Source organism: Grammomys surdaster, unplaced genomic scaffold, assembly GCF_004785775.1.
Source record: "Grammomys surdaster isolate TR1022 unplaced genomic scaffold, NIH_TR_1.0 142, whole genome shotgun sequence".
Classification (NCBI taxonomy): Eukaryota; Metazoa; Chordata; class Mammalia; order Rodentia; family Muridae; genus Grammomys; species Grammomys surdaster.
This window is the reverse complement of record NW_021604600.1, coordinates 4330138-4347788: the sequence shown is the minus strand read 5'-3', so window position 1 is coordinate 4347788 and position 17651 is coordinate 4330138. Positions and strand designations below refer to the sequence as shown.

Genomic DNA, 17651 nt, shown 5'->3' with positions numbered 1-17651 from the left:
CTCTCTCTCGCTCTCTCTCGCTCTCTCTCGCTCTCTCTCGCTCTCTCTCGCTCTCTCTCTCTCTCTCTCTCTCTCTCACACACACACACACACACACACACACACACACACACACACACACATTAGATAGACAGACAGACAGACAGACAGCAAATATTCTGTGTGTGGAGTAAGCCATATGTGAATGCTTTGTGAGACAGCAAAGTGGCCTGCATAGGAAACAACAAGCCCCGGAGTGACGTGGCAAGTGGGAGGTTCCTTCCTGAGTGCTATTGTTCTCCCAGTTATGGACAGGAAACTTTGGAGTGTACTTTGAAGCATAGAACGTTGGACACAAAGAGGCTCTAATAGTACAGAGTTGAAGTCTATAGCAAGATGTCTGGCTTGAAACTCTTGCTTAGCAAATGTTTCACAAGTGGCTTGTTTTGTATCATTGTTTTTTATTCCCATCTTTAGGTGTCTTCATTCAATCCATTGTCCCAGTCTTTGTTCTAACAAGTTAAAAATGGAGACAACCAGTCAGTTAACAGTTCACATTCACCTTGTGGAAAAGCACTATAGTCAATAATATAATACAACTTAGGAAATCCAGCAAGCTTTTATACTGGCTTCACTTCTTTACAGAGTGTGCACCTTGGCCAGTATTCTGAAAAATTGCCAGCCTTTCCCTGCTAGGAATTTTACACCTCTGGTAAAGATGAGTACTTAAAAATAGTTACTAAAAATAGAAAGGAAACTGCTAGGAAATAGGAAGGAGCCATGAAGGAGGGTGGGAGGATATATTTTGGGGTAGTATAAATAAAATTTAAGTATCTCATACACATGTGTGATGATGTCGCCAACATACACAAATGAACAACCATGGCACTTAGAGAGTCATGGGCCATCCCGGGGAAGAGGGCAGGCTGGGCCACTGAGACCATGTCTGCTGGTAAGGACAGCAGTAATTTTCAACTGAGGTAGAGCTAGCACAGGCCAGCAGAGAATCTCTGTAGATAGAGCTATCCATTTGCCGATTACATTTCATAATTGAAATTTAGCAGTTTAAAACAATGTTTCCTAATTTGTAGATAATTTTTAATAATTTCAGTGATCCCCAGTATCTGATTAAGATCTATAGTGATTTATTTTCTAAAAGCAATTATGTGAATGTAATAAAAAATATCCACAAAGGCAAAACCAGGCCGATTCATTTTTAAGCAGTATGTTGTTAACAGTTGAATGTAATATGGTCATTGTATTCTCGGCTTTCAGTACCTTTACAGATCAGATGCCTCTTAATTTAGTCATTTATTTTAAATTTATTTTTATGTTATGTGTGTGTTTTTTGCATGTATGTACATCTGTGTATCATGTGCATGCCTGGTACCTGAGAAGGTCAGAAGAGGGCATCGGATCCCCTGGAACTGCAGTTTTAGGTGGTTAGGGGGGAATTGAACTCAGACTTCTGTTCTTAACCTCTGAGCAATCTTCACAGTCTCACCTCTAAATTTGAAGCAAATAATTAAATTTAAATTATTAATTTAAAGCAAAAGTGAATTTGGGAAAGGAAACTAATATTGTAAAATTCCTTTTTATTTTAGGTACTTTGAGGGTTTAAGTATTTTGGTACTCTGTTAGCTTTTGAAGAGATTAATAGTTAGACCCATTGCCTTAAGTAACAGATAATTCTAACCGTGTAAGGCTCGTGGTGTAAAATGTAAGTAACACTCTGTTTTTAAACTGTTGGGTCGATGAGCTGTGGAGATGGCTCAGTCTTTAAATCACTTGCTGTGCAAGCATGAAGTTCTAGTTTGATTTCCCCATATGGAAAAACCCAAGTGTGGTAGCTCACACCCAGTGTTGTGGAGGTGGGGACTGTAGGCCAGCCAGTCTGGCAGAATCGGATAGCTCCCATCCCAGAAAATAAGGTGGAGGTCAAAGAACACACCTGACCTCTACCTCTGCCCCCTTCACACACAATTTGGATGAGGGTTACAGTTTATTGATAAATTGTTTGTCTAATTGCAAAGCCCTGAATCTGATCCATAACACAGCACACACAGATACACACACACACACACAGAGACAGAAAACAAGCACAGGCGGGAGGGGCAGCTGTGTACATGTAGTTATAGTATGTTCCCCAGTAGCAGCCAGTAAGGAATTATAGCTATTTTTTCTGACAGCGACATATATGTTTATAAACACTATGTATAAGCTGTTATTTGATTAGAAGACTTATAGAACCTCTCCTTCCTTCTACTCCATCATCCTTCCAATACAGTCATGATATAATTTTTGCCTGTATTACTCTTTGATATCTAAGCTATGTGCAGCTCAGTATAGAAATGTATCATGACTGTCTGTGGACCTTTAGTTTTTAGGGGTTTTTTGTTTTTTTTTTTTTAGGTTATTACTTGCTTTGTGTTTATATTTGCTTAATTTTATTTGTGGCTATTATATTACTGTGTTTACAGACTTATAAATCTTAAGCCTAGATCTCAAAATTCTAAAAAGACCAGTATGATAGTATACCTCCATAGTTGAGTGCTTTGGAGGTGGAAGCAGAAGAACCAGAAATTCAACATCAAACTTAACTGCATAAGAAAGCCAGCCTGGGCTACATGAGATTTTTGTCTCAAAAAACAAAACAAAACAAAAAATGTAAAACAACCAAAGACTTAAAAGGCAATAATTTGAATTGTTTGTGAGGGTTGCATTATGTTTATTTTTCTGGTTTTCTTCTTTCGTCCTAGGGGTGGATTGTAGGGCCTTGCACATGCCATATTTTATTTCTGAGCTGTATCCAGCCCTAATATTCTATCACAAGGCATCTGTAAGAGGTCAGTGAACAGGAAATGGGAAAAACGGCACACAATCAGTTCTCCTGGACCAGCTAAAGTATCCCTTGGAGCTGCCTCTTGTGCCCACAGTGAGACTATAGAAGTTCCCTCTGCTTGTAATGTGTTCGGTTTTCCCTGTCTTAAGCTGTCAGGTCTGTTCTTCACTTTTATTCTCTTCCTTTAGATTTATGAGAATGTTTAATAGGCCTTGGGACTAAGCAGCTTCAGAGTTGAAGTAGGTTCAGACTGAAGCTTACAAGGCCCTGCAACTGATTTGATTTCTGGGCCCTGATTAGACAGGAAAAAGAAAAGGTTATACAATCCAGGATGGAGGGTCGTGGCTGTCAGTGAGAGGCGTGGAGGGATCTGGGTGCCTGAATGTTATTGATTCCCTCTAGGGGAACCTCAGGCTTCCTTCTCGAGTATGAGTTTCATCTCCTGGTCAGTGAGCCCCTGCCACACTTCCCTGGCTGGCATGATTACCAATGTTGGCATGTTAGTGTCCACGATACTCAAGGCAAGACTAAGAGGGCACATGTGGGCTGCTGCTGTGCTCTCCCTCAGAGTTCAGAGCTCCACTGCTGCTGACTGGGGCCTTGGCTCCCCCAGCCTCTGCTCCTCTGGTATGAGGAGGCCTGTCCTGTGTTGACCTGCAAAATCTGGTAAACGAGCCAGTCCTCTAGGCATCTCCAGTTTAACAGGAGCACTATGTGACACATGGTGCTGGCATTTTGTGTAGTAATGACCATTTTGATAATCATACCACAGCTGTTAAGTGTAGGCTGGAGGGCCTGACACTTCTCTACCTTGCCTGCAGGTGGCACTGCTCTGAGTTGGGTGTCCAGGTCATTCTAAGAGTCCCCCTCACTTTTTGACCAAACAGCTTTTTCTTCTCTTGTATTAGTTCAGGGCTAAGATTATGCAGCCCTGTAGTCTACCATAGTTTGTTAAAAAGTCATTTCTTCTAGGTGTGTGGTACACACCTTTTATCTCCAGTATTTGGGAGGCAGAGGCAGGTGGATCTCTAAATTTGAGACCACCGTGGTCTACATAGTAAGTTATAGGCCGGATAGTGTTACATAGTACAATCCTGTCTTCAGGAGGTCCTCAGGTTTCTAGTTCATTTGGGGCTTCTCCAAACTATTCAGCTTTTCTCTCTCCTTAAAACTCTCCTTGTTCATTTTTAATGGAAATTTGGTAGGTATCACAAACAGCTTCTCAAATCACTAGTTAAACCACAAGTCTAAAATAACACTTGAGACTTTAGTAATTTGGGGTTTTATATGTCAATAAGCAGCCCTATGAACTGCAGAGAAAAGCACTCTCCACTTGTGACAAAGTACTTGGCACTTGAGGACAGGGTAGCTTCTGAGATGGCTCAGTGGGTAAAGTGCTTGCCATGAGATTGTACGGACCAGACTCCAGGTCCCCAGCACTCAGGTCCCCAGAGCTCAGGTCCCCAGCACTCAGGTGAAAAAGCAGGTGTGGTGTGTGGCAGCCTGCCATGAAATCCTCGGCACAAGATGGCTAGTTAGATTAGCTGGATTGGGAAACTCTGGCTCAAAGTGGCAGTCTCTGCTTCAGTGTTGAACATGGGGAGCAACTGAGGAAGACACCAGGCATCAACCTCTGGGTTTCACGTGTATACCTACCTACACACATGTATGTGTACCTGTGCACACATGAGCTTCCACACACTTGGACATGTACACACATGCACACACATATGTACATGCACACACATATGTACATGCACACACATGCATGCATGCTCTATCCATGTAAAACAAATAAGGAAGAAAGAGTTTAGCTCCTGGCTCCAGAGGTTTTGGTTCACGGTTGCTTGGCTCTGTCACTTTGCACCTGTGGTCGCACAGAATGTCATGGGAAAACAACAAACAAGCCTGGTCATTTCATGGTCTAAAACCATGAAAGATAGGAAATCTTATCCAAGGGTGTGCCATGCTGGGTGACCTACCTTCCTCAACTACTAAAGGGCTACCTTCCTAATAGTGGCAAATACCCTTTAGCAATTGGGTCTTTGGGCAGTTTTCTTCATCTTTGTGCTCCAGCAGCAGAGACGTGCCCTGCTTCCGATAGCTGGCCACATCCTGTTCTCTGTGGAGTTCAGCAAATCTAGTAGTTGATCTAAGCACTGCAAAGAGAAATCTGGGAAATACCTTTCTTTCCATTTGAAATGAAAAAAAAAAGGAATGTTTATACTGTGGTGTGACGCATAAGTTTTACAGATTAAGACCAGTTTTTCTCCATAGGTCTGGCTGTGAAAACTTAGCTGTGATTATTTTAGGATCTGAAGTTAAGCCTTCAGAAAGGAGGTGTTTCTCAAAGCATGGCCTGGGCCTGTGTAGACCTCTGTAATTCAGGATTGTACTCCATACACACGGTGTCAGTCTAGAATGCTGTGTGGCTGACCATGGAGAAAGACTGTAAGTGACCTCTGCAGTAGGCTCCAAGCTGAGGGCCACTGTCTCACACCATGGGCTCTTGTGTTGCTTGCTGTTCAGCCTGTTTGTTTTCCTTTGGTTTTGTTTACATTGCCCTGTGATGTAAATTTCCTCCTGTCTGTTTTGTTAAAAATCCCCAGTTAACCATTTTTAAGATTCACAAATTACTTTTCCCACACTTCTAATTCTGAACTTCATTTTTTTCCATAGAGCTGAGAAGACAGAAGTCCTCAGTGAAGATCTGCTACAGGTAACAAAATACATTTTCGGGCTGGAGAGATGGCTCAGTAGTTAAGAGCACTGACTGCTCTTCCAGAGGTCCTGAGTTCAATTCCCAGCAATCACATGGTGGCTCACGACCATCTGAAATGGGATCTGATGCCCTCTTCTGATGTGTCTGAAGATAGCTACAGTGTACTCATATATACATAAAATAAATAAATAATTTTTTAAAAAAATACATTTTCCCCCTGACTAGGGATCTCATTCCAAGCTCCATGCATGCTGGGCGAGTGCTCTACAACAGGGCCTTACTGCATGCCCAGGCTGTCCTCAAACTCTCTCTGTAGCCCTTCCAAGCCTTGAACTCACAGTTCTCCTGCCTTAGCGCCCCCCTCCCCCAAGCTGGAATTACACATCTGTGCTTCGAATTGTCTTAAAACAATCTCTTTAAAGATATAGAATGAAAACAAATAATAAATGTGGGGCTGGCCACATCTCTGGTAAAACAACCTCCTCTACCACACATAAGCCCTGGGTTCAGACCCCAACACAGGAGACCACTAAGGGCAGACACAGGAGACTTGGAGCTTGTGAGGCATTTCACTTCCTCTTTCCTGGGTGGGACAGCATAACTGAGTTTGTATGGGTTTGTGTGGGGAAAGACGCATGGGATGGGATTGTGAGAGGAAGGGGATCTGAAACTTTCTGTCATGTTATGGAGTACAGATGATGCCAGTCCTGCTCTCAAGTGCCAGGTATTGGAATGGGTGAGACCTGGTCAGTCCCCTGCACTGTGGCCTGGTCACAGGCCCTGGGCAGGGTGGCACTCTGATACACTGATGTGATGCTGTGCTTGCTGGGACAGGTCCTGTCCACTGCCTAGAGGCCCCAGCGGCTCTAGCCTGGAGCTCTGATGTCTCTCCTGCTCATGCTGTTTCTCCCCAACTCTGGGCTGCTTGGGTCTTTGGATGGTTAGCCTTATAGTAACAGAGCAGATGTAGTGCAACCACCCAGAGGCCTGGGACACTTTGTGTCCTCGGCTCAGACCGTCCTTCCTTTTCCTGCCAGGACACTTTGGCCATGGCCACTCGGCTCCATCTGTCAAAAAGTTTCCAACTTTGGTCTTGGAGAAGACCCCGGGGCCTTTATATGCTTCCTCTCTGCTCACATCCCCACCCACTGCAGAGGGCTGAGGGAGAGCAAGCCCCAGCTGCCTGGAGTCTTTGTTAAGCTGTGTGGCCTGCCTGCCTGCCTTGTGCTTCCTTAACCTATACAGCAGTCTGTATAATCAAGTGTGGCTCTAAAGACCAAAAGTTTGGCCCTAGGAGTCTGTCTATTCCTTCCTATGGAGAAAGGAGCTGGCATAAGCTAGAAAAGGGGTTTCCCTCCATCGCAGCCTGCCACATATCTTGAATTGCATCAACCACCTGCAGGCAGGATGTAGTCACTTAGTTTCCATGGACAGATTTGTTTTAGATATCCTCATACAAATAGTGCAGTGTTGGAATTTAGCTTGCACACATCCTTTTGATAGTATATTTATTTATTTGCTTACTGTTGTGGTGCTGAAAACCAAACCCAGGCCTTCGCACATAGTAGGAAAGTTGCCTGCCACCGAGCCTCATCCAGCCTCACCTGTACTTTAACTCCCCTCTCGGTTATTCACGATGCCTAATGCCGTGTTCGTGCCATATGTGTAGTCTTCATGCTGGGTTGCGTAGGGAACAGCAACGAAAAGTGTGCAGCGCTCTTACAAAAGTTTCCTTTTCAATGTTCTTGGTCCATGGTTGGCTAAATGTTACGGGTATCCAAATCCATGGATATGGGGGGTGGGGGTTGATTTGGGTTTTGGTGCTGGGGATTGAACCAAGAGGAGTCTTAAGCTTGTATTCTGCTTTGAGTTTGAGCCACATCTACAGTTTAGTATATTTTTTAAAGCTTTAAAAAAAAAATGGCAGGCAGATTCTAAGTTCAGGGCCAGCCTACAAAACAAAAAAAGATTTGTTAAGGAATTACATTCTTGACACTTCTTAGTTTGGGGCACATATTTTAAATTCACTTTCTTCCTGAATACTGTTTATGCACTTTAGCTTTGGTTGGATTTTCATATGTTTGATGCCATCCATCCTTGATGTTCTGAGATGAGACCCTTGTAGTTAGAGGAGAGCTGTCTATATTGTCTGGAGTGTGAAAGCTCCACACACCAGCTCTGGAACACACTCTAGTTTGATAATGGAGACTTCTCTTTGCTGTCTGTCATAACTGCCACAGATGTTTTTTTCTCTCTCTCTTCTACTGTTTTTAACTTGAAGGAAACAACAACGACTCTGCTGCCAGGGCTGACCTTGTTGCCCAGGGTTGAGTTAATCCCCCAGTGCCTCAGTTTCCACTAGACTCAAGTGAGGCTTCTGGCAGTCTGCCCCATGGGGAGAGACTAATGAGGGAACAGACCAAATGGTAGTGAGTCCTGAGAGTTGAGCCTGAGAGAAAGGTTTGTTTGATTCTGCTCTGATCTCCACTACAGGCCACCAGGTTTGTATTGCTGGCCTGTCTCTGAGGTGACACTATCTTCTCTCATCTCTTTCTGCCAGAGCTACATTTAATTTTAATGGCATAGTGTTGCACCAGGAGGCTGTCAACTGTAGCAGACAGAGACCAGAATGTCTTCTCTGTTGCTTTTCTAATACTAGACATAGGAGAGAACTCGGTACTTGTCCAGCATAGTCAAAAGTAGAGACCTTCTGCTCCTGTGACAGACACTGGGCCAGGCATTTGGGGGGCCAGTGAACGGACCAGACAGGGCTTTTATCCTCATGGAGCTGACGTGTTGATGAAAAGTTCCAGGAGTCTGGGTATTCATTTGCTCTTATGGCACATAGAGACTGTGCTAGTTTTCTAATGTTCTGCAATGTGGCCACTGTCGATAGGGAGGTGCTATGACACGTGCTCCTGCAGGTCATAGCCCTGATGACTGGGGTTTGGATCTGAAGAGAAGCTCCTGTGTCCAGGTACTGTTGAGAAACAGGCACAAAGTAACTAAGGGTCAAAATGTACTCTGCTTTGAATTTGCTGATATTTCATTAAAATAGAAAGCATCCCTGAGGGCTTGCTCTCGCTCTTCATGAGTCATCAGAACACACATTTTTGGCATTCCTTCCTGTAACAAGCAGCCCTCTTTGCCATAAACAGCTATATCTCAACAGTCTTATTTTGGAAAGCTATTCAAGATGTGTGGGTCCCTAGGCCAGTTTTCCCTACTGCTGGGTATCCATTCTGCTGTGGGGGCCTCATTAAAACAGAAACAAAAACCTACCCCAAACTTACTATGGAAGAAGGTTTTTAATCCTGATCTTGTTTTGGTTGTGCTGTGTGGAGTTTAGGTCTATTGCTCTGTGTGGGGAAGTACTAATTGTCGGTGCTTCTGGTATCCCTATTGACTTGTCCCATGTGGCAGTAGGTAGAGGTTGGTTTGATGGGACCAGAGCTTTGTTGGTGCTCTAGCTGGCGAGTTGACTGCCACTACTCTGCCTCATAGACAGACACACCATTGTTCCTTAGCCTGAACAGACTCAGCTTTGGAGGGTCTGGACTATGCCATGTAAGGAGGCTAGCTGTGTGTGTTCCTGGAGATGACAGCTTGGGGAGTGGAGTGCTACTTGGATCTAGTAGGTAGAGGCCAGAGATGCCACTGAACACACCACAGTGTACAGGGCAACGTCCTGCAACCCAGGACTGTCGAGTGTCAGCAGTGAGAACCAACCGTGGTGTGAGTGAATAGAAACTGTCTGTTCACACCTAAAAGCTGAGCAGTTTCACTGCAGCTTGCTCTTCCTACCTCCACGCACACACCACACATGGAAGAAGCTGGATTTCTTCTTAAGCCCTGAAAATGACTCTTCTGTCTCTGCTTTGACAGATTGAACGTCGCCTGGACACTGTGCGGTCAATGTGCCACCATTCACATAAGCGTCTGATAGCCTGCTTCCAAGGTCAGCATGGCACCGACGCCGAAAGGAGACATGTGAGTATCAGATGCGTCTCAGCCACATTACAATGGCAGTTCAGTGGCACATTATGAAGCTAGGGTTTGCTGCTTTGTTAATCACCAGACTTCGAAGAAGGAAGAGCTAGTATGCAAATAACTGTGTCACCCTTTTGAGTTTCCCACAGTTAATTTCAGGGCACCTGACCACAAAGTTTTCCCTCCATTGCATAATAGTTAGGATTCTGCAGTTGTGTAAATCTAGTGGGCATTTGCATGCACCTATGTGTCCAGGAATGCTTGCTTTGGTCTGTCCCTCAGAGACAGATGTCGTTGATTCTGTCTCCACTGTTCCTGTCCCAGCCTGGCTTCTGCTCTGCTAACTTTCCACCCTTATCTCCGTCCTCCTGTAGTTCTCATTGTGGGCGTCTTTAAAATTCCTCACCACGCCTCATCCCTACCTTCTCCTTAAGATGAGACCTGGTTGTCATAAATACCTGAACTGTCTGGGCTGTCATCCTGTTTCTCTTCTGAACCACATTTCCTGCCTCTAGTTTCCGTCCTTTTTAGTCAGTCCTCAGTCTGATTGTCAAGAGTCATTTGCCAATGTGGGAAGATGCTGTATATTCTGTGGTGCTGTTGGCAGAGCTGGACACAAGGAGGTGCACAAAAAGCTAGTGGGACCTCTTAAGGGGCTCTACCTATTGTCAGTCCTTGGAATACAGCTCAAACTCGTTAGCATGACTTAAACTCTTTGTATCCTAATCCCTTTTTGCCTCAGCAGGGTTCTTTGTTTCTTGCTTCCTCTCATTCCCACTGTGGTCCAAACACATAATACCCAGCAGTCCCTAAATATAACACTGTTCTTTACACAGCTTGTCCTGTTGTTTCTGTTGTCTTCTTTGAGATACTGTTCCACTGTCATACCGTTGTCTTCTTTGAGATACTGTTCCACTGTCATACCTCTTCATTAAAAACAAGCTGAATTTTTATCAAATACTTACTGTGTTTGAGTGCTAAAGATAGAAGAGTGCTCATGGCCCGGTTGGGGGATGGATGCCACCAATGGATAATTATAAAACAGCATGGTGAATAAAACATACATATGATGCTATGAGAGGGAGGGCTGAGAACAGAGAGCAAAGTCGGGTGGGCTTCTTGGAGGCTCAGTGCCTGAGCTGTAGATAGGAGAGTTGCTGGTGGTGGGAACATGCCAGCATTAGGAGCAAGGGGCTTCATCTTAGTTTCTTTCTTGTTTGTTTGTTTGTTTGTTTTTTGAGACAGGGTTTCTCTGTATAGCCCTGGCTCTCCTGGAACTCACTGTGTAGACCAGGCTGGCCTCGAACTCAGAAATCCGCCTGTCTCTGCCTCCCAAGTGCTGGGATTAAAGGCATGCGCCACCACCGCCCGGCCTTCATCCTAGTTTCTGAAATATCTGATGACATAGTTTTCCTTTAAAACCTCAAGCAAATGTGCCAAAGAAAAGGCTCTGTGAAGAGACACTAAGAGTTGCCATGAGAGTGTCAAGAAAGATTAGGAGTCCTCAGGAGGGCATATAACATGTAGAGAGGCTCCAGGAAACACAGGTAGAGCTCCCAAGGGGACAGCAATAGCCCACCACATGGGAAGAAGCAAGAAAGGGTGGGAGGAGAGATGGAGCAGCAACTTTCTCAGCTCTGAGAGCCTCCATGCACATAGCAGAGCCCATAAAGTAGGCCTGGCCTGTCTGTGTAGTTGACACATATGTAACCAGTGGAGAGCTTTTCAGTTCCTCCTGATGATGGAATTGCTGTTTACCCTAGGAGTCAGGCCTTTCCTTGTAGAGTTTCAGTGTGTAAAGATACATCTTTGTTAATAAGCTCATTTGTTCAGCAGACTTTCCTTGTTTATGTACGTCTGGAAACAGGATCAAGGCTATTGAGTCAGGGGGATCATGAGTAGTACTCATTAAAACAGGTTCTTGTCTGTCTCTGTCTCTTTGAAAGGGGCTCACCTGAACTTCGACTTACCTTCAGTTATGCTCAGATCTTTCTGTTCTGAAAGCATGGCAGCCAGCCATGGTCTCCTTCTGGGTGCTGGGAATGAAACCCAGGTCATCTGGAAGAGTAGCAAGTGCTTTTAACTGCTGAGACATCTCTCCAACCTCATAGAAAACTTAAATTCAGAATGTACAAAAGAACATGGGTGAAGTTTGTCCCAGACCCCCTCCCTCCTCCAGAGCTACCACCATTGGTACTTTCCTGGAGAGAAGTCCTTCCAAGTAGCATAAGCCAGTGCATGCAGACAAGTCAAGTGGTGTCTGACATAAGTGTCCTTTTCCCTTGGGAGGCAGAATGACATGGTTTTTCAGAATGAAAGCATCGTGTTATGAGCACCTGGTCATTAGAAGAATCCTCTCTGTTACTTTCCAGCCCTCTTCAACATATGCTCCGAGACAACGCCAGCCAATGGTATTACAGGTGCTGACTAGTGTTGCCCATTTGTACCAAGGCTGCACTTCTGCCCTCTTTGAGGCGTCAAGCCAGCCACTTCACCTCTGGGTCTGAGTTTCCTGGTTAGATAATCCTGTTTTTGATTAAGAATAAATCCCTGATAGGAAAATGATTGGCTTCATGCTTTAAAACTCCACAAAGCTTGCTTAGATATTTTTAGTTTTTTAAAACTATATTTTAGGATTATAGCCAAATCAAGACCCAGCTTAAGAGTGTTCTAGCCAACGTTTTGCAGTTGAGCATTTTATTACAGTTATTTATGATGATATTTAGAGAGCAAGTTCTATTCATGAAACAATCTGAAACTCTAGAATCCAGAGGCTAGGGCTTTAGCTCTGGTAGAATATTGACCTGGCATGCTCAAAGCCCTAGTCTCAGTCCCCAACACTACACAGACTGTGACAGTACCTGCCCATAATTCTAGCACTCTGGGATGTGTAAACAATAAAGTCACCCTTGACTACAAATGGTGAGTTCAAGGCCAGCTTAGGATACATGAGACTGTCTCAAGAACAGACATGGCTGGCAAGAGGAGTCAGCGGGTGAAGGTGCTTGCCATTTGTGGTTGATGACCTGAGCTGAATTCCAGAAACCTACAGGGTAGAAGGAGAGAACTGACCCACAAGTTATCTTCTGACTTCCATGTTTGCACTGGTATAGGCACAGCCCCCCCCCAGTAAATGAATTTTTTTTAATAATTTTAAATTTTAATTAAAAATTAAAACAAAATTTGGTGCTGTGGTGACACACGTCTTTAATCCCAGCACTTGGGAGGCAGAGGCAGATGGATTTCTGAGTTCGAGGCCAGCCTGATCTACAGAGTGAGTTCCAGGATAGCCAGAGATATACAGAGAAACCCTGTCTCAAAAAAAAAACCAAAAAAAAAGAAAGAAAGAAAAAAAGAAAAAAAAATGTGGATCATTTATGGGGCTAGAGAGATGGCTCAGTGGTTAAGAGCACTGATTGCTCTTCTAAAGGTCCTGAGTTCAATTCCCAGAAACCACATGGTGGCTCACAACCATCTGTAATGAGATCTGATGCCCTGTTCTGGTGCGTCTGAAAGCTACAGTGTACTCATCATATACATAAAAATAAAATAAATAAAATCTTTAAAAAACAAAAAACAAAAAAAAAAAAAACAAAATCCGAAGTCCAAAATGGTCTGAACTCAGAAACCTTTTGGATTTTCAAGTTAGGGATATAAAGCTAGTAGAAACAGTGCTCCTGTTCCAAAGTCTAAAAATCCCAAACACTAGTCCCAAGATTTCAGAAAAGCATACTCAGTCTCTGTTCACCTGATTAATTAGTAACAACAGCAGCAGCAACAGCAACAGTAGCAGCTTCTGGACCCCTGGTAAGCTCACCCCGTGTGGGGACACCCCCCCATGTGCTAGGCATGCCCCCATTCGAGAGGCACCTGAAGTTAATTTAATTTAGTTAAAGGAAAGCCACAGGGACAGTCCTTTTCCTGGTGCAGATTGCCTGGAGGGCAAGGGTACCCAGAGTGACCTGAAGCAGACCAGTGAGAGTGACTGGGAAGCTACACATATGAATCCACCTTGTTTTTGCCTTCCAGAAAAAGCTTCCTCTGACAGCTCTCGCCCAGAACATGCAGGAGGCTTCAGCCCAGCTAGAAGAGTCTCTCTTGGGGTAAGTGGTACTTCTGGAGATCCCTTGGCCTGGAACCCAGGAGAGGTGGGCAGCTGTTGTATCTGGCAGCCACCATAGCAATTGGGAGCACAATGGTGGAGACTCTTTCATCAGGGGAGCAGCTTAGACCTTGAGGAGAGATACCTCAAGGCTGTGATGCTAGGGAGGAACTTCTCTAGTAGGAGCTTAGCTGTGCACAGGGGTCAGTCCGTGTTCCTCCATGCTTGGTCATGAGCATGCGCACCTCCCATGTCAGTGTGCAGGCTCAGAGTTAGTACTGGCCAGTCCTTCAGTGTCACTCACTACCAGTGTGGCCACGAAAGCATGGAAGGTAGTATTCTCAAGTGAGTACATTTCCTGAATTATGTGGCTCATGTGGTAATTGTTTTAACTTCAAAGTGTTAGGCCTACTTTCTTTTCTTTTTAAATATATTTTTATTTTAATTGACCCATATATAATTGTATATTTATGAGTCTAAGATATGATGTATAATGATTGTATCTTGAGTAATTGGAATGCTTGTCAGACATACACTGTGTGTATGCACAAGTGCGCGCGCACACACACGCACGCTAAGATTTTTCTCTGAAACCCACACAGGTTTCCATCTTTGCTTCATTGTACTAATGTCATTTTCCTCACTGACATCACAACAGTGATGCTGTGTCCAAGCCCATTGCTGAATACTCTCTAAGTATTAGCTCTCTTAGCCTTCAAAACAACCCAGGCAGTAGGCAGGACAGATGCTTGTGTTCATAACTGAGGCAAGGAAAAAGGGTCAGGGAGCTGCCTGAGCACATGGCTGCAGAGCACAGAGCCGTATTCAGACTCCTCAACTTGGCTCTGATAGGACAGCCACCTCTCACCACACCACACCCTTTCCATAGAGAACTGGAGGGGCACTATGGAAAAGAAGGGCAGGAGGGTGAGTGGAGTCCATGGAGTCACACATTTGCACATGTATTTGGGGCTGCATCAGCTGTGTGTTTAATGAGAAGGAAGTATGACGTTAAGTGCCCATGGCACGTGTTAGCCAGCCACCGCCTCTGCCGTCAGAGCCCTGGTTTTATGGTGCCATGGAGGAATGTAGTAAGCTGGAGACCCAGTTTCTGGGTTGACTCTGGAGGAAGCACCTCTAAGGCTAGACCCACTCAGACACAAAACTACATGTAAAGAGTGAGTGACCTTTGCACATGGTAAGTTTTTTCTGGGTATTTTGAGAACACTCTTCTCGCCTAACTTGAGAATCTAATTCTTGTTTAAGTTATGATCTCACTGTTCACACTTTATTTCCACCCACGTTAAGTACATTGCCAGAGACAGTGCATCCCTCCTTCCCTTCAGCTTCCTGTTCCCAGGTTGGAACCTAGGTCCTCATACACTCTAGGCAGGAACTGTATCTTCAGTGAACCACCTTTCTGTCTCTATTTCATTTTAAAAGCCCAAATTTGGACTTGTATTTTAGGTGATAGCACACATGCAAAACACTGTAAAGGTTTTGATGGGTAGTGCTCTGCTGTGTTCCTGTCATGGCAGAATGCAGCCACGTGACAGCTTGGTTTAACAAGTGCATGGCTATTGTTTGTTGTCTTCTCCCTAAAGGAAGATGCTGGAAACCTGTGGGGATGCTGAGAATCAGCTGGCTCTTGAACTCTCACAGCACGAAGTCTTTGTGGAGAAGGAGATCATGGACCCTCTCTATGGCATAGCAGAGGTGGGTGCCTGTGCTGCCTGACCTGGCAGAGATCAGACAGTAAATGGCTAGTGTGTTTCTATGTAACACTAGTCAGTGGTTTTAATGTAGACCTATTTTGGGAAGTAAAGGAAGTTTGTGTCTAAAGGAAAACTTTTGTAAAGAGGTAATTGCTCTTTGAAGAATTCAGCTAAAATGTCCAGGTTTATTTTTGTGGTCTGTTTTACCTTCCAGGTGGAGATTCCCAACATCCAAAAGCAGAGGAAGCAGCTTGCTAAATTAGTGTTGGACTGGGATTCAGTCAGAGCGAGGTAAGGTGATGAGAGAGTAGTGAAGAATGCAGAATCCTTGCCTCTGTCCTGTGATCAGCATTCAAGCCTGTCAGAGTCAGACACCAGGGTCACTGATCAGACCACAGCTTGTGCATGCCCCCTTTAAGCCTGTTCCTTCCATGTGTGACAGGAGGTATATTGCTAGAGCATCCTGAACTATGTGAGCCACCAACGAAGGGAGCAGAGAGAAGCACTAGGAAAATAGATTACTAGGAGAAGGGTGCGGCTGACAGTTCCATGATCACAATTCTCAAAACACTGGAGTTGAGGGATGATAGAGCTGTGGTCCTACCAGCTTATGAGAGCCTCACTGGGTCTTAAACCCTCCATGGTCAAGAAAGGGAAGGACTCACAGAACCCCGGAGAACCAGGGCCACAGAGCTGTTGGTCCATTCGAGGAATGTTATTATTGAGCCCCTATGGCCAGGGTAGGTTTGCTGCCCCAGCTCTGTCCTTATTTTAGCCAGAATTCACATGCTTTATCCTGTCATATGTGGGAACAGAAACAGGAAGAACCTATAGCCCAGTCCTTTCTCTTACTGCAGCATAGTGGTTAACAAACCCCTATAAAAGGCCAGGCAGTGAGTATGTTTAACCTGCACCCCAGATTAGCTCAGTGTAACCCACCTCACTCTCCTGTCACAGCACAAAGCAGCTGTGGCCCAAGGTAAGTGCTTGCCTGCCTGTCACACAGAGAAACCTAGAGTCCATCCCCAGTACTGCAGCAATAACTGAGTTAGTAGAAGGACAGAGGCATGGCAGTGCATGCATGCTCCAGTGAAACCTTGCATACAGACCCAGTCTTGGTGACTTCTTCTGGGCCCATGGCTCTGTGGGGTGAGAGGATCTCTGTCAGGGTGCCTTGGAAGCAGCTCCTGCTCTAGAGCATGTGCTTGTGGCTGCTGCATTTCTTTAGTTTCTCAGATACCACCGAGCCATCTCTGAGTCAGCACCCAATTACAGGGGTGTAGGTGAAGGAGAATAAATGTCAGCCCATTCAGTGTATAAATCAGTGCCTCAGTATTTGGTCTACCTGTCTGGTTTAAGAAGTGGGAAGAAGTACAGTCGTCAAGCCAGTGTCATCAATCTTCATGCGCTATTTGATTCTCCCACTGATCCCTCTCTTAGTGCAGAGGTCCCTTGCAGTCAGCTGGAAAGGCAGGATAGAGCTGGTACAAATGCCCTCTGCTTCTGTGAAGAGAACTGTTTCTTAGACAGGCTGGGACCCCACATGCTGGTTGTATGATATAATTCATACCCTAGAGATAGCAAGTGCTGGGACTAGTACCTGACAGAGGCTTCTGCTGTGTACTTGTCATGTATACATGTGTGTCTAGAACCCTGTATGACAGTCAGACCAGGGAATAAGCCCTAATACTTGAATTTTTGCTTAGAAGAAAGAGTGTGAACGTGTTAATTTGATGAGGTCGTGTGTGTCCCTCACTGTGCTTGGCTCAGCAAAATATAGATGTTTATCAGGCATCAACGTCTCAAACACAGGCTATCCAACACAGACTCTTACCATACGTCCAGAGTCATAGACTGCAGTGATACCATGTTCATTTGCTGTTCTTGTTCCTGTGGCTCTGCTCTCCTTGAAGGAAATGATATCTAATGCAGTGAGCTCCTGTTGTATATGCACTACAAAGGACCGTACCTGTCCCTTTTTGGTTTTGTTGTTTTGAGATAAGGTCTTAAATATAGTTCTGGCTGTCCTGGAACTCACATATAAATCAAGGTGGCATCAAACTCACAGAGATCAGCCTGCTTCTGCTTCCTGAGTGCTGGGATTAAAAGTGTGTGCCGCCATGTTCACCTACTTGTCCTCTCCTTCACTCCCTGTCCTAGTTCTGCAAGGTAGACAGTATCCATCAGCTCAGATGGCTAACAGATGAGACAGCCTAGGCAGTGATTCTTTAGACTCCACATCACACAGCTCTGGAAGACGGAGCTGCTCTCCACACAGGTGTCACACCCATAAGACGGAGC

General features: G+C 44.8%; 1 protein-coding gene across 6 annotated transcripts in view; it reads left to right on the top strand.

Moving 5' to 3' along the window:
* Positions 1–17651, top strand: part of Arhgap17 (Rho GTPase activating protein 17) — a 96366-nt gene that overhangs the window by 31960 nt on the left and 46755 nt on the right. For all 6 annotated transcript variants that reach the window (XM_028764129.1, XM_028764131.1, XM_028764130.1 and 3 more), the window contains exons 2-6: positions 5501–5540; positions 9429–9533; positions 13563–13636; positions 15240–15351; positions 15565–15641. In XM_028764129.1, coding sequence (XP_028619962.1) covers positions 5501–5540; positions 9429–9533; positions 13563–13636; positions 15240–15351; positions 15565–15641 — 408 coding nt within the window. The remainder of the gene's footprint in view (positions 1–5500; positions 5541–9428; positions 9534–13562; positions 13637–15239; positions 15352–15564; positions 15642–17651) is intronic.